The sequence below is a fragment of the Seriola aureovittata genome, chromosome 1, assembly GCF_021018895.1.
Source record: "Seriola aureovittata isolate HTS-2021-v1 ecotype China chromosome 1, ASM2101889v1, whole genome shotgun sequence".
In the NCBI taxonomy this organism is placed as follows: domain Eukaryota; kingdom Metazoa; phylum Chordata; class Actinopteri; order Carangiformes; family Carangidae; genus Seriola; species Seriola aureovittata.
Window position 1 is genome coordinate 11,062,023 of NC_079364.1, and position 16,432 is coordinate 11,078,454.

The window sequence follows — 16,432 nt, forward strand, 5'->3', positions numbered from 1 at the left end:
TGTTGATGGTGAGGTGTGATTACAGTCATGCCTCCGGTCTTAGAGTGAGAAGTAATTAATGTTTATTGTATTGTGTAAATATCCAAAGTAGGTGTAAAGGTAGTTTACAGTAGCTCATCCACATCTTAGAAGAGAGACCAAAAACAAGTCATGCTGCAATTTTTGGCACTGTTCACACAAGAAATGAAGATTGTAAGTAGCAAGATTTATGTGTGTCAGTTGCAGATCGACTGCTGCTACCACAATCATACTTCTATACACTATCCATGAGCATCTTAATAGTGAGGGGATTATGCTGTCCTCGTTCCAGTACTTGAACTTGATGGCAGTTTCCTGACAGGTCACAGACACTGATTGGTTATGGTAAAATGGACACAGCCATTTGGGTCCACACTACTGAAAAGTTTTGCTGCGGCTCTGACACCTGCATGTGTAGCTCTGTAAACTTTGAGGAGACACAGGTCTTGCTTTGCTATGATACTGCACAAGTCTGCTTTATGTCCTACCTGTATGATGTCAAATAACTAATGACAGTAACAATGTTAACAGGTAGCAGTCAGACCTAAATCTATGCCGCAATTTCTCTAGCAAAGAAAAGCTGTTTTCAGATCATTTTTACACAACACGGCTCCAAACACTGAGGACATTCAGGCAGAGAATGTGATTGAAGTCTCTCATTTGGGATGCGGGAAGGGTGCCAGATGTTAGGAACTAATGAAACCCAAGGGCTACCAGAGCATGCTAGATTAGCAAACAGAATTTAAAAGAAATTTAATCATTTTAGACCAGAGTCTAGACAGACAGCATGTCAAATACAAACCACTTAACTGCACAAGGATAAGAAAAAGGTCACTGTATGATTGTAACTATCGATTCCTCTTTGAAAGTTATTATCAACATTTTAATTGATATTATCAACTTCTGTATTATTATTATTATTATTATTATTATTATTATTATTATTATTAGTAGTAGTAGTAGTATTTTTATTTTATTTTTTTATTATGTACAGCAACATAAAAATTAGCACACAACGCTTCCAAAATAATCCAGTGATCACAAGGGACAAACAGCTGACGGGTCACATTATTACACACACACACACACACACACACACACACACACACACACTAGCTGTTATCATTCCCAACCCTGATGCAGAGGGTGCCTCCACTGGTCTTTGTAATCTGCCTCATGTCATCATCTTAGCTTTCCCTTACCTCCTGCTATGACACAATGACACACCTCTTAGATAGTTAAATGCCTCAGCCTGATTGTTCTTGCTCTTGAAGATGAGACTTTCTCCACATGTTGCAGACAGGTATCAGATTGCCCCTCTCTTGCCTCTAAGATCTTCCAAACACACCAGGTCCTTTACAAGGAGTCTTTGAAAGTTGACATATGTCACTTTTCACACGTGTGTTTCAGGCAGATATCTTGCAGCAGACCCAAATTATGCAGGTCTGTTGGTTTCCTGTGCAATAATCCCTGCTATAGATCAACTGATTATTTTACTTTGGTCTCTGACTCACCTACTGATGATGAAAAACTAGCATGCAGTTGCCACTGAGCTATGAATTTCAATGAAGCTCTTGTCAAGATCCCCGCCTTGCATACTCTATAAGCAGAATGGTCTGGGCCATGGCCCAGTGAGAAGTGTAGGCTAAATTGAATTTTTTCTCAAACATGAGAGCCTCATTCCTTAGATACCTTGGCAGCAGCCTTGCCTGTCTTCATCAGCATGGCTGTGACAGTTTTTGTCAGCCTCCCTCATTTTCTTGGCCCTGTCGCACATACTTGGTCATTCATGGTAATGTGGAGGCCATCACTCTCGTCCTCTTTTCGTGAATGGAAGACAGTTAAGAATGTGCCTGTGTTAATAAAGTAATCATCCACTCCCATTGTATATGCTTGAATCATTATATCAGAGGCATTTCAATATCAGTGTTGTTTTTGGTTGTACAACACATTACTGTTGACTACGTTAAAACCTAATACAAAATGGTTACATGCCATGTGTGGTACATTCTACATCTTAGCTTATTTAGTCAGCAGGGTGCCTAATATCTGAGTTTTGCCACATTATTTTTTCAAAACATCTATGCTCCAATACATCAAAAGCAGCAACTGTTTTCCCCTAAATATTTTGACATGAGCTACAGTAGCTTCTAGCTCATAGAAAATAGTTTGCACATAAAACCATGATCTCTGATTCTCAGAATGAGGTTGGTTGTATAAAATATATATGCAAAAGATGGTCTAGACTTTTGCAGTAATTCTCAGAAAACATAAAGCATAGGCAGCAAACTGAAATTTGAAGTACCATAGTTACGGAGTTGTTGTCAAATGATTTATGATTGCCCAACTCTAGTGTACATAAAATGGCTGTGTGTAATGCTTTCTACCGTACACTTAATACATTTGATACTCAAACACTTTGTGACAGTGTTTTCAAACTGCATAGATATCATTATGTCGTTACATAATTTAAAGCTTCAAAGTTAGACTTAAGTTACCTCCTGCAGTGCCAGTCACAGTGCTGTCGCACTGCTGAAGCCCGTTGGTTTCTCTTCAGTCATGAGCAACTTTAATTCAGATTTGATGTTGATAATTTTTTACACTTCTTTAAAACATCCACCTTTACACATATTTTGTTTACCAGTTACCTCAATTGCACAAAAGACAAATAAACTCATGGACACTACTACCGGTACATACTGCATACTCCTTTTCAAGAAATTAAAATCCGATAACAGCTTCTCATTTTATGTTGTCACCTTGAGAGTTTCTGTAGATTTGATGGCGTGCAGCTTGTTGATTAAAACTTTACTAATAGTGAATGCTAATGTTCAGAGATGTTATTCAGTTTCAATAAGGAGGGACGTGCAGTCGTCACAATCTCACTTACCCTCTCTATTTTCTGCATACATAAAGATTTTCACCTTAACTCACAATATATGATTTGTATCTATTTATGCTCCTTATTTGAATCAGGTCAGAACTATCCTATCTATCCGTTAAAGTTGTTGCTGCTCTTCGTCCCATTCCCTACGGTCACTATTGGGTGAAAACCTTGGATCTTCAGCACATGATTTGTCAGTTACAGGAAAGGTAGCACTGTTTTTTATCTTGATTGCCATTCTGTTCGATTGTATCCAAGAAGTCTCAAAATTGCACTTGGTTTCATGAGGCAAAAAGCCTATTGCTTCAGTTATTATGTGCACCGTATCACACACTCCCTCGTTCCTTTATGAGCTTTAAGTACATATTTAGTAATCATATTGGGGGAGTGGGAAGACTAAAATAAATTTTAGTTTTATGTAAATGAATACCTTACTTTCTGCATTGTTTTAACAGCTCTAAACACCATATTTGGATCCAGAGAGCTTAGTGGCCCAAGCCAGAGGTCTCCTAACAATTAACGTACTTAATTTGAGAAATAATCTCGAGAAAGCCTGAGAAATATTAAGAAACTTTGTTTTTAATTTTAGTGAACAATATAGTGTATATCCCAATGTATGCCTTCTCTTGGAAAAGTTATAAGTTCACTATGTTGTCTTCTGGAAGCTGAACATTAGTTTTAAAAGCTGCCTAAATAGCTTAAGTGAGCTCATTTTTGTGGTCCTTTTCATTTAAATCCTTTATTTAAATAGTCTCATTGAGATCAAGATTTCTTTTTCAAGAGAGACGTGTGTACAAAAAATAAAATACACAATTTGATCATAGGCAGACACAGATAATTACATATATTACACATTTTCTCATTCAAGAAAAGTATATGAAAATGTGATTGTAAATACATACTTTCAAGGCTTTGTGAATGCAATGCAGTATAGTGGAAACTGTTCACGTCTGGTAAAATTGATTACTATTGGTCAATGTTTTCTATAATCAAGTTTTTCCCTTTGTCTTTATTTCACACGCAGATTACTGTCTAATTGACATTTGTGTCTTTATTACATAAACATAAAGTAATGAAACAGACAGGTTTGCTATTTACTGGTTAAAGATGAAATAAAAAACTGCACCATGTCCTTCTCCTGCTCCAAGCCTAATTTGAATGGTCAGGGTGAAAACATTACACTCCACTCACGTAACATACCTGCTGCTCAGAGAGAGCAAGGGCGATAATTACGCACTGTAAAAGTCCCAAAAAGCGAACAGAGTAGGAATGAGAGGGCAAATAACTGACTGAGCCACAGTGGCGAAGCTATCACATAGTGTGAGAGTGTACACACACACACACACACACACACACACACACACACACAAACAAACAAACACACAAACACACAAACACTTATTTTGGGAGAGCAGGCAGGGATGGTCGCTACTGGTGGTACAATGGCAGTCCAAAAACTAAGCATATCAGCTTGCACTAATAGGCTAACAGTTAAAAAAAATTCAAAGTAAGTTAAAAGTATGAAAAAGACCTTAAATGAACACTGTGAGTCGACTACTTGATTACTATAAGCAAATCTTTTGCAGCACTTTTTCTGTCCCAAACTTTTTGATCCATATAAACTGTTGATGCCTGAAACCGTGTTCATTATAAGCAGTTTGCCACCTTTTAAATTGTTCTAATGAAATAAGGGAATGTAACTTCATATGTTTTTGGAGCTAATACCATTTGTATGCAGCATGGTATTTGATCCAAGTAATGTTAAGGTTGAAATGTCTTGGGACCTGACATTGCGTATTTAGATATAATCAGAGGAGAAGTAACTAGTGAACTACTTTCAGTTTCATACCCATGAAGGTTTTTTTGGAGTAGGCTGGATATTGTTAGGTGACCTAGAGAACACTTTTTACCAGAATTTAAAACAAGCTTATAGTTTGATGAGAGAGATCTGAAATGTATCAAGCACACTGTCGATTTGCAATAGCCAGATTAAGAGAAGAGGCAGTAGCATATAAAATGGTGTCATCTGCATAGAAATGTACATTACAGTTTTGAATGGCAGATATAATATGTACAGTATATGGTGAATAAAAGAATGCACCCTTGTTGAACACCCACGTTAACGCTAAGGGGACTTGACTGTTCATCAATACCAAGTGAGCATAGTTTTTCCCGTAGAATAAATAAATAAAAAATCAAATGCTCTAGATAGGTCTATTAATAGTGCACCATGTTGTCAGTTGTCCACGGCTTCAATAATATTGTTAAGTGCACATAATGCTTCTGCTGTTTTGCTATGACATGATGAAATATTTTTTTAATATCTGATATTTTGACCATCGCTAATGTAGGCTATAATTACTTTATTTGTTTAATTTTTTTTGTAGACACACACGGCATTGCCTTTTTCAAAGGATGGCTCCTTCACTGGATGGAAAGAAATGTGCCCTTCTTAGGCGAAACTAAATCAAAATCCAAAATCAACTTTCACATAAAGAGTGGCAGAAAAATTCGATCTGTCTGTAGCCATGATGGAGCAGCGTGAACTTCCTTAACCTCCTTTGAAGGGAGCTGCAACTCACAAATGTCACTTGCTTTACACAAGTATAACTTCCATAAGAAAGTAATTCTGTCCCCTGGACAAAAACCCCTTACTTGATTTTTTTTTTGCCATTTTTCTTTCTTCTCTCAGGAGATCAATACCACTCTATCAAGGCCTTTAACATGTATTTTGTTCTAGTAGCTTTATTTTATATTTGCATTGAGAATTATATGCCAATAATATACCTATATTTTTGAAAATATTTCTCTGTCTGGTCTTGCTATACAAAATTCAGAGACTTATTTGGTAAGTAGATGGTTTTGATTTACATTTAAATTTAATTCTTTTGGGCAGTTTGGTCTAATTACATATTTTTAGAGTCAGTCTTGTGTAGTCTTGTCAACTGTCTGTATTTATAGACCGGTAACAAATTAAAACAAAAACCTTAAAAATGAGTAGAAGGACAGGTTGACAGTGTCCCCATCCTTAGGTCATGAGAGGTCACCGAGGTTTTCTGGTTTGATGAGTATGAACACTGTGTGAATCATACAGTATGCTATGGCCTTTACAGTCACCACATCTCAACCCAATTTAACATCTATGTGAGACTTTGTTAGACAGTGCTCTCTCCCCCCTCATCAAAATGCCAAATGAGGGAATATCTTTTGGAAGAATGGGGTTCATCCCTCCAGTACAGTTCCAGAGACTTGTAGAATCAATTCCAAGGAGCACTGAAGCTGTTGGCACTAGTTGCACATGGTGGCCCAACACATTACTAAGACACTTTATATAGGTTTTTCCTTTTATTTGCCATCTGTTTGTGTATGAGATATATTTATATATGTTATATTTATAACTTTTGTACTTATTTATACTATTTATACACATTGAATTTGATATAAAGCTGCAAGTGTCAACTTTAACTGGGCAGGTGACTAAACTGCAAGGGTTCAAAAGTAATTGGACACTTGGCTACTTAATGTTTCTTGGGCAAATTTGTTGTTTTAATATTAGTTCATGCATAAAAGCTCAGATGAGGCTCAGAGTTCATTTAGAGTGCACAGTTGCCATTTAAATTGAGGCAGAGTTGTCTGTCAGTGTGAGGAGGTGACCATGATAATATAATGAGGCTCAATAATTTAAAAAAAAACAAAAAACAAAAAAAAACTAAACAAAAACAAATATCAATCAGACAGATATCAAAGGTTGTTGAGAACATTCTAAAAAGACATCCCTCTTGTGGATATGCAAAAACAAGTATGTATGTATGTATGTATGTATGTAAAGAAATATTTGCAGTGTATATATAAAACCTGCATCTGTTAACTCCGTCTGAATATGCTCTCTGTTTGATTTTTCCCTCTTTCTACACTAGTTTAGTGCAGTCTTCCTCATGAGACATGCTGTGTTTACTACTGCTCTCTTCCTCCTCAGCACAAAGTGTTGAATTCTACATGTGTTTTTCTGCCTTAAAGGTTGCCACAGTGGTTGATGAGTATGAAAGTGTTGTTGTCAGTTGTCAGTCTTACACTATTGTGATATTGATTTAATGTTTGTTATTTCAGTTGGGTGCAGAGTTTCGGGCATGAGGGTCTTGGACTGCTGCTGGACATTTTGGAGAGGTTACTATTCAAGAAGCAGTAAGTTTATGCATTCATTTGTGTGTATTCTTGTTCAGACTCTTACTATCTCACTGTAATTACTTATTATTCACGGGATCAATATTAACTAAGAATGACTAAACAAACAAACACATATGGTTGTAAGTATTCCTTGTTGGGTCATTTTATCAAAGTAATTCAACAATTTTACACATTTGCTAATAACAAAAAGTGGTACAGTTAATAGAAGACCTTGAGTTTTCTATCATCAGCACAGTCTTTCATTTTTTTCTCTGAGTGGCTTTTACACACTTTCTATCAGAGTCCTTAATCAGTATATAAAAATGTAGGCTTGTTTCCAAACAGTATGTATACAATTTGTAGTCTTAATGCTGTACATTAGAGACTAACTGCTCCTCATTACTGTCTTGTGTCCTTAGACAAGAGAAGATTGACAAAAGGAACCAACATAAAGTTGTCCAGTGTCTCAAAGCCTTCATGAACAATAAGGTAATGACAATGCATGTCTTTGTGAGTAAACCCAACTGATTGATTAATTGTACTGATTATTTTCTTTGCACATGCATCTGCGGGCATAACAGCCCACATAAACTTTAATCAGGAGCGCTTCCTTTTTGATTAACCTTTGTTGAATGACTGAAGGTGGGTTTACTACTACTAGGAGTCTTCAAAGTTAGATTTTTTAATCCTACTTTAATGTTATGGAAATGCATCCCAGGATGAATATGTCAGTTTGTCCTTTTACCCTTTGGGGAAAAAAAAATCTATCTTAAACAACTTCCTGTATTTTGATTCTGATCTGTATCAAATTAGGCCTCTTTCAATCACAAAAACTCGTGACCAATTGAGGAGAAGAGTAGCATCACAACAATATGGAGTGAATTGAGGGGAGCTTTGCTGAAGTGCAAATGCAATCTGAATGACACTGTGTGACACATTTGCACAGATCTAAGATTCTTGGCCTGCAAAATGCCCTCACTCTGGAGTTAGTCCTTTCTGATATATGGAACTGTAAGAGAGAGTGTGTGAATAAGACAGAGTATAAGTGAGGGGAAGAGATGCCACTGCTAAGGTTAGCACAAGAGAAGCAAAACTTTATTTGCTAATTATATCAATGTTGTGATGCACTAGGGGAGAAATTAATAACCATGAATCACAAACAGTGTGTCTCTGTGTTTTTTGTTTATCTTTATCTCAAGCAAAGCTGTTATTTTTTAAAATCTGCTATTGGTCTATTAGCCTCATCTTTTTGGTTATTCGGATGCAGTGGAAATGCAACAGTATTGTACATAATGGAAGTTTAGGTACAGATTTAGTTCCTGAACTTAGTTCCAGGGACTCTTTAGTCCTTCAAAGTATCTGGTCCAAACAAGCCAAAGCACAGTTTGGGTGATAGACATAAAGGGACACGGACAGCTGTTTAACACAAATTAAGTGTTGCAGATAACAAATCAATTATAGAAGCAAAAGAAACAAAATGGCATTTTGAAAAGATATGAAGACATAAACTGTTGAGTCGGGCAATAAATCTAAAATTTAATGAAACTGATGTTATGCATCTGTCACTGACCCAATTTAAGACCATTATGTCTGGTAAATGATTTTTCTTCAGACAAGCTGTCAGCTGGCCTTTCCCTTTTAATGTACCTGAAAGAATGTTAATCACTGTTAGTTTTGATTTTCCGAATGCTTTCATAACTCATTTTGTTATTCTTTCATTCATGTATTTGTACAGTTTCTTTAATTTAAACAAAATTATTGAGTAAAACTATATAAAAATATGATCATATTTTGATAAAATTATCCCATCTAAAGTCTATAGACAATAATATTGAATTGTCGCCCAGGCTGAAGCACTTGGGCATAAAACTGTGCTGTGTTGAAGTAGCTTTATTTCACAATGCCTCAGATTTTCCTGCCTTTGTGCTGTTAGTCCAAAGTAGCTACGAAGGAAAAAAAAAAAATCTCGCCACATGGAGCTAAAACCCAGTGGAGACAGATATACAGCCGCTCTGGCACATAGTGTGGTGTAAGGTCTCATGTAATCCTGTGTCTCAACAGGCGCCAGACACCAGCATTTACCCGTAGGCTTCTCTGTTAGCCCAGACCTTTCCCTGGCTAGAGAGGCATCTTGGGAAGGGATGTACCCACAATGCCAAGAAGACAGGTGTTCTCTGCCAGCTGTCAGTGCAGCCTTTTCTTCTTCTGCCTTCCCATCAAGTCACATACTTGCATATTTTCTATTGTCTGTCACCAATGGCACAATAATGTAATTCATTGCTAAGGTGTATAGTTAATATAAATGCGTATAGTATGTAGCTCTGAGCTGTTTAGTTTCCATGTCTTAGTACTCACTGACCTAAACTTTGGTCAGTATTTACCCTGTTTACCTACTCTGTATATACTATACTGTATATGTAAACAAGGCTATTAAGAAGTTAGAAGATCTCCTAGGTTTTCATAAGTATAGAGACAAGAAGTTGTTAAAGAAGAAATAGCGTGTACATGAGACATACACTAGACAAACACTATCACAAATCTGAACACCACATTACTTGGTTAGCTGACTGCCTCTAAGATTCAAGTGTTCTTTAATGCTGGGTGTTACTACCAAGTCTACAAAAGAACTTTTTTCAAATCAAACAGGCAAAAGTGAGAAAAAAAATCACTTATTGATGTTTTCTTTGGTAAAACAAACACTCTTTTCAGTGCTTTATTTTTAATGTATTTGTATTTGAACATTTTATTTTTTGACAAAATCAGACATTACTGAATTGATTTTCTCTGCACAAATTAAAACAATAATTACATTTGTGAATGTTGCTGACACTGTTTGTCATTGTACACATGCTAGTACTGTACTGACAATTACGGCTACAATGTAATTGTCCGTACAGCATATTGATAAATTGATATTGTTGTTTATAATTATGGCATTCTTGTAAGATAGTTTTTTTCTCTCTTTATTGGCTTTTGTGTACAGCACATTGCAAAACTCATACAGTACAATAATTCTAAATCTATTTAATAATGATCTTGCAATTTAGTCTGATTTTCTGGTGTTCAAGTTCATTTGTACAATAGGTTGTGCAGAGCCAGAACTCTGAATGGGATTGCATATATTGCATTACAGATGAGAGTAAAATCACTGTAAACCTCAAGTCTGACATACGATCATTCAGACTTGATTTGAAGTGTAGGTAAATGTATTGAGCTTTAATTCATCTTGTGTTCTTAAAGCAATAAGACTTGGTTTTAATGTGTCACATGACATTATATTCTTGTTGCAAATGAGCAGAATTACAGCGTATCTAGATAATCATGTTTTGTGTTTGTTTATTGCAGTATGGCTTGGATCGAATCCTGGGGGAAGAGAAAAGTCTTGCTTTACTGGCAAGAGCCATTGATCCCACCCAGTCTGCCATGATGACTGATGTGGTAAAGCTGCTGTCAGCCATCTGCATTGTGGGCGAAGAGAACACGTATGATCTGACTCCATTCCTTCTGTCAACTAATTTTTTGATTTCCCAAAAATGAAATTGTACTGTTGTTTAAGTTCTACTTAAAATTATGGTCCAGCTGATAAATACTATTTCTTATTTATTATCAGTTGAAAGCAGTGAGCTTACAGTGGTGCATTGTAACGCATGTTAAAACACTTCTCAAAAGGCTGAAATGCGACAATTTCATAGTGTGGAGTAATGGAAAGATAGGCTTGTAATACATTCCTTTGAGTGTCAGTATCACAAGTTGCACTGAGTATAATATGTCTTGTCTTGGTTTTTTAAAAATACAGGAAAATTGATTCTAAGTGACTCCAACCGTGAATTAGATATTCTAATTACATTTGGTAACATGGTATGCATTTTTTTTCAAGGCCAAAGCTCTCCATATTTCTCCAATGTAAGAAAACAACAGAGGTTCCATTTATTATGGGGAATTATTTCAGTGGAACAATATTTTCAGTGGAGGACTCTGTATTTGAAATATCAAAATAATATTGATCTCATTATTGAAATGAGATGATGAATGAACCTGTGATGGGTCAAATTGACAAGAAAAGGAACCTTGGATACCGTATAATACTGTAGAGAGAGCTTATGGTCAAAATCCCTTTAAATTAATGTATTTTTTCTTTTTTTTCCAATTGTTCACTCATGCATTTCATGTTCTCATTTAGTTTGGAGAAGGTCCTTGAAGCCATCACCACAGCAGGCGAATGGCGAGCCATTGAGAGGTTCAGTTCCATTGTGCAAGGACTACGTGATCGCTCAGTTCAATTACAAGTAAGTGCAAAGTGCAGCCCCTGACACCTTGTTGTTTCACTCAGATTTTCTCTGAAATGAAATATTGAATGACAGTGGGAAGTTGACTGTTTCAATGTATCACACTCCGGGGTCTCTTAGTCACTTAGACATTCTTTTCTCTAATAAGTCCTTTTTTGTCTTGTCTAGTCTTTTTTGTTATACTCTTGTTATCAGTGAAATCTGGGTAAGTGTTGTGTATCACAGATCCAGTCACAATGGCAACATGGAATTTTGAAGCTTGCATGTAAAGGAATAAATATTGCTTCTCTTTTTTGTATTTTTAATCCATGCATAGTGTTCATCAACTGTTGTTGGAGCAAAGTTATTTATATATATTCATGCTGGTTAAGTATTCTACTTTAGATGCATTTTGGTGATCAAACAAGCAACTGTGATGTAATGAGGCAGTCTGGAGCCTGTTAATCAGATTTTACCAATTGCTGTAATGAACATAATCATTGTGTAGTGGTGTTAGTTGCTCAGTTAAGATGAAGATCTTCCATGATTTGTTGTTGCCATATGTAATGACCTTTTTCTGATAATACTGTTAGCATTTAAGTTACAGGAAAGTGTAATAATAAGCTACTAATAACTACTGTAGAACCAGGAATTATTTCATTGTACAATAAAAACACAATAACCCCTACTAGAATAAAAAAGCTATAATAAGGGACCCCACTAAAACAAACAAACATACAGTTTATATTAAAAAAAACAAAACAAAATGATAAAACATATATTTCTCTTACCTATATACAGAGAAGCTGTCCATGCATACACATTTTTACCTGCCACATTGCCCATTTCATCATCTTATGCCCTCCCTTTACACATTACCCCTCTCTCTGTGGACATGATCTTCTAGATGTATCATCTCCCTGCTGATACATACACCTGAGATGCATATAGGCTGTTTTAAACAGAGACAGCTTTGGTTTGTGTCACAATATTGTAATTCATGATTAAGGCATGTTGTTTGCATTTTTAATTGGTTGCTGAGGGATAAGAGTAGAGTATTCATTCACCCAGTACCTAACACAGACACAGTCTTGTTCCACTATCCATGTGGAGACACTCATTGACATAATGCATTCCCTTTACCCTTACCTTAATCTAATTGTAACCTGAACTGTAAAACCCTCAAATAGCACTTCAATTTTTCCCATGGGTTAATGTGCATTCAGGTCCCCACTGCGATATAAGGACAAGTACACACACACACATGCATGGTGAGAATAAAACTGTAGTATGTACAACAATTTGCGTCTTAGGTTGCTTCATATTCCCATGCAATGACCAATGCTGAACTTAATTAAGAGTAGTATTATCAATATCATTTGCATTCAGTTTGCTGTAACTACCTTTGTGAAAAACTACCGGGGAGCGATAAGGAAGCAATAGCAGGAGAAAATAGTGAGGGAAGCGGAGAGTTTTACATGGAATTTGCTTCATATAGATGCGTCTAATATACAAAACTCATCTGTGGATATACAAACCGAGTGCTGTGTACTGGAAGGATTATATGGCCTTAGTAGTGTTTTATTGATGCTTTGTTATCCTTCCTACTTCCTAATACACAGAACAGATCCCTTTTAACCCCATGCATTATTAAAGCACAGATATTGTTATCCTAACCACGGCAATGTGTGGCCAAAGGCTTTCTGTCCTACTTGACTACATTTATACACAGTGTCCCCTGGCAGCCTTTAGCTTACGGAAAGTGTGAATAGACAGATTTGGCACCACCAGAATCAAAGATTCTTAGCGTATTTGTAATTGACTTAGGAATTATTGGCATTATTCAGAATACAAAGCAGAGGCTAATGTCAAATATACATATACAGTATAAACACATAAAATTTTTGGTAAGTTGGAAGCAATTTTAAAAACTTCAAATACTAACATTGCATCTATATTGTGATATTTTATTCATGAGGGAGTTATGGAAAGAATTGTAGTGATCTTTCTTGCTGATCCATTTGTCTTTTCTTATTTAAAGTATTTCCAACAGTCTGTATATTGATTTAAATAATATGCAGTATACACTGGTTTCATTTTAAAGAATGAATTTGTATATACTAAAACCAAAGGATATGTGTGAGGGTAGGAAATCATTTAAATAATTGTTAAGAACTTTTAACATAACAATGGTATTGGTTTCTTGACTGCCCCTGCACCCCAGTCAGATGTCAAGACACTTTGTAATGTTACCTACCTGTATTACAATATTAAAATGGTACTGTCAAGACAGGTAATTACTAAGCTTGAGTGCCACGACAAAAATAAGAGTGTGCTATCAAACTGACAATGCACCTTAAAAAATCTGAATATCCTTCCTAAGCTCTAGCATTGCCATACCCTCTTTTCACGCACTAGTGGATTGCTTCTCTGATCAATAATTGATTTTTCTGTCTGTGTTTGCCCGGGCAGTTGAAGAGTCACAGGATTCAACGGTCCCTGTGCAGTAAACCAAACTCAGGCGGGAGTGAAAAACAGCTTCCAAAAGAACGAGTTTGCCCTTAAATTGACTGTTAGTTAGTTTTGTGTGTATGGGTCTGCAGTTGTTGCATTAATATTAAAATCAGCCCCCCCAGTTGGTGACTGGAGAAAATAGACATGCATTAGTTATGGTCCTCTGCTTCCAAGGGACATAACCTATTTAGAATGCATGCCGGCATGCTTTTCATCAACTTCTGGAAGAAGAAGTCCATCGTTTCTTTCTCCGTTCTCTCTCTCAACTCTCACTCCTCTCCCTTTCCTTCTTTCTCTCCCTTTTGTTATGTTCACCCTTCATGTTGCAGGTGGCATGCATGCAGCTCATCAATGCTCTGGTAACATCTCCTGATGAGCTGGACTTCAGGCTGCACATCAGAAATGAATTTATGCGCTGTGGCCTGAAAGAGATATTGCCGGTAAGCACAACAAAACCACACACTCGCCCACACATAGACACACAATATAAACTCACACTCACCTTGTATTAATATTTAAATGAGTTGTCCACTTCAGTGAAATATTGTAGATTTGCTCCAGCAAATTATTTATGAAAGACAGACGAGAGTTTGCACGTTCTCTCTCTGTGCCAGCACCCAGAAACCAATAAAGTTTCTAGTGCCTGGGCTAATCATCTTCCTACTGGCTTTTATACCATCTACCTAACATGTTTATCTGTTGTAAACAATGTTTCTGTAGCTGCCAGGAAAACAAATACATTCAAATGAGGAGCTGGTCCCCACACCTGTATACCACAATGAGTAATACCATTTAGAATTAGCTCCCTGTCTTTACTTGAGCTTGATGCTTCCCTTTTGTTGCTGATATCAGAGCAGTGCTTTCTCTCTGATTTAATTTGCTTTTTTTTTTGTCTCATTTTCTCTCAGTGTTTTACTTTGTTCTTTTTCTATTTCACTTCATCTGTAGCAACTGACAGCCATCAGGAATGAGGCACTTGACATTCAGTTAAAGGTATTTGTGGAGCACAAAGAAGAGGACATGATAGAGTTCTCCCATAGGCTGGAAGACATCAAGAGCGAGTTGGAATATCCTTGTCATTATAACAAACAGAAGCATGTATGTGTATGTAACTCCTTGTAAATGTGACTAATATGCATCCTGGTGAGATAATAGATAACAAAAGTATGAAATTAAAATAAAATACATGATTCTTTAATTTCTTTTTCATTTCAATAGCTTCTACTTTTTTTATGTGAAAATGCCATTGTAACTACGTTCATAATGTTTCTGCACTCATTTCCATTCAGGTTTTTCCTTTAGTTTGTCACACCTCTGTATGTTTCCATTTACGTACAAGTCCTTGACTATTTGCACTGATGCGGGGGATGTATTCAGTATTGTGCACAGCATGGTGAAGGACAGCAGTGCAGAGCCCTATTTCCTCTCTATACTGCAGCACCTGATGCTCATACGCAATGACTACTTGGTCAGGTAAAAACAGCACACCCCACAGTTTACTTAAGTAAGTAGCATGTCCGTCCCTCATTTATTCTGCATGTATGTCTGTGACTTGGTCTGTTTGATAATAATGATGGCCGACATAGCATTTAAGGATAACATCCAAGGCTAGTGCACACACGAACAAAGGTCTTAGCACCTTTTGAGCACTGGTTATGATGTACACTGGTGAAGAGCTTATGTTTTGTGGAGGTCTTACTCTTTCTGCCTTAAACCATCTCAATGACATTGGCTAACAAAGAGAATGCTGTCTCTTTCATCTTCAAGCCATCTACAACAACCATTGCTCCAGAGTATTTCTCATCTCCCATTAATGGTACTTTTCAAAGGCTTATTTTATGTTGGTTCACTCACAGCTGGGTGTGAGTTAAACCTTGGCTTGATCAAAAGATGGAGCTCTAATCTGAAGAATATTAATGCATCACCGGAATTTTTTCTCTTCCACCCAAAAACAACACCTGATGTGTCTCTCTCTGTGCTGTGGCACTGTGTGATTAATTTTCTGCATCTGAACGGAATATGGAATGTTGACATTACCGTTATTACGACTACCAGCAGTGGTGCCATCTATTTTTAAAGTGAAAGTGGTGTCTTTTTTGCCTTTAGCTAAACAGGGTTATGTTAGAGTGACATCTCTATCATATTTATAATAAAAGGACTAACTGTTAGTTAGTCTACGCTGCGATAAATGTTGGCTGGGAAATGCATCTTTAGCCTCAGTCTTTTAGCATACGCATTTAGCAAAGAAAGGAGAGCTTGACAGGCGTAACTAAATAACTAAGGGGGTCAGTGATCAGTTAACAGAAAATAATAGCCAACAAATCTGTTAATTGAATAATGGTTTAGGTCATTTATCAGGAAAAATACCAGACATTTTTGGTTCTAAGTTGTCAAACGTGAGGATAACCTGCTCTCTGCTGTTTTTCTTTTCTTAATTACTGTAATTTGGAGGTCTTTTGGTTTTGGTCATTCTCACATGGCTTAAGCAAATATAAACATAATCACGTGATTAATAATTGGAAAGATTGTTACAACCACCATGCCAGTAAGATTTATTTTGGTCTTTTGGACTGAAGTTGCCAGTAGC

At 36.5% G+C, this 16,432-nt stretch overlaps 1 protein-coding gene across 2 annotated transcripts in view; it reads left to right on the forward strand.

The window, feature by feature from the left end:
• Window positions 1-16,432, forward strand: part of LOC130171604 (protein diaphanous homolog 3-like) — a 161,429-nt gene that overhangs the window by 28,078 nt on the left and 116,919 nt on the right. For both annotated transcript variants that reach the window (XM_056379666.1, XM_056379672.1), the window contains 7 exons: window positions 7,010-7,084; window positions 7,486-7,555; window positions 10,412-10,548; window positions 11,247-11,352; window positions 14,175-14,285; window positions 14,794-14,912; window positions 15,202-15,318. In XM_056379666.1, the coding sequence (XP_056235641.1) occupies window positions 7,010-7,084; window positions 7,486-7,555; window positions 10,412-10,548; window positions 11,247-11,352; window positions 14,175-14,285; window positions 14,794-14,912; window positions 15,202-15,318 (735 nt within the window). The remainder of the gene's footprint in view (window positions 1-7,009; window positions 7,085-7,485; window positions 7,556-10,411; window positions 10,549-11,246; window positions 11,353-14,174; window positions 14,286-14,793; window positions 14,913-15,201; window positions 15,319-16,432) is intronic.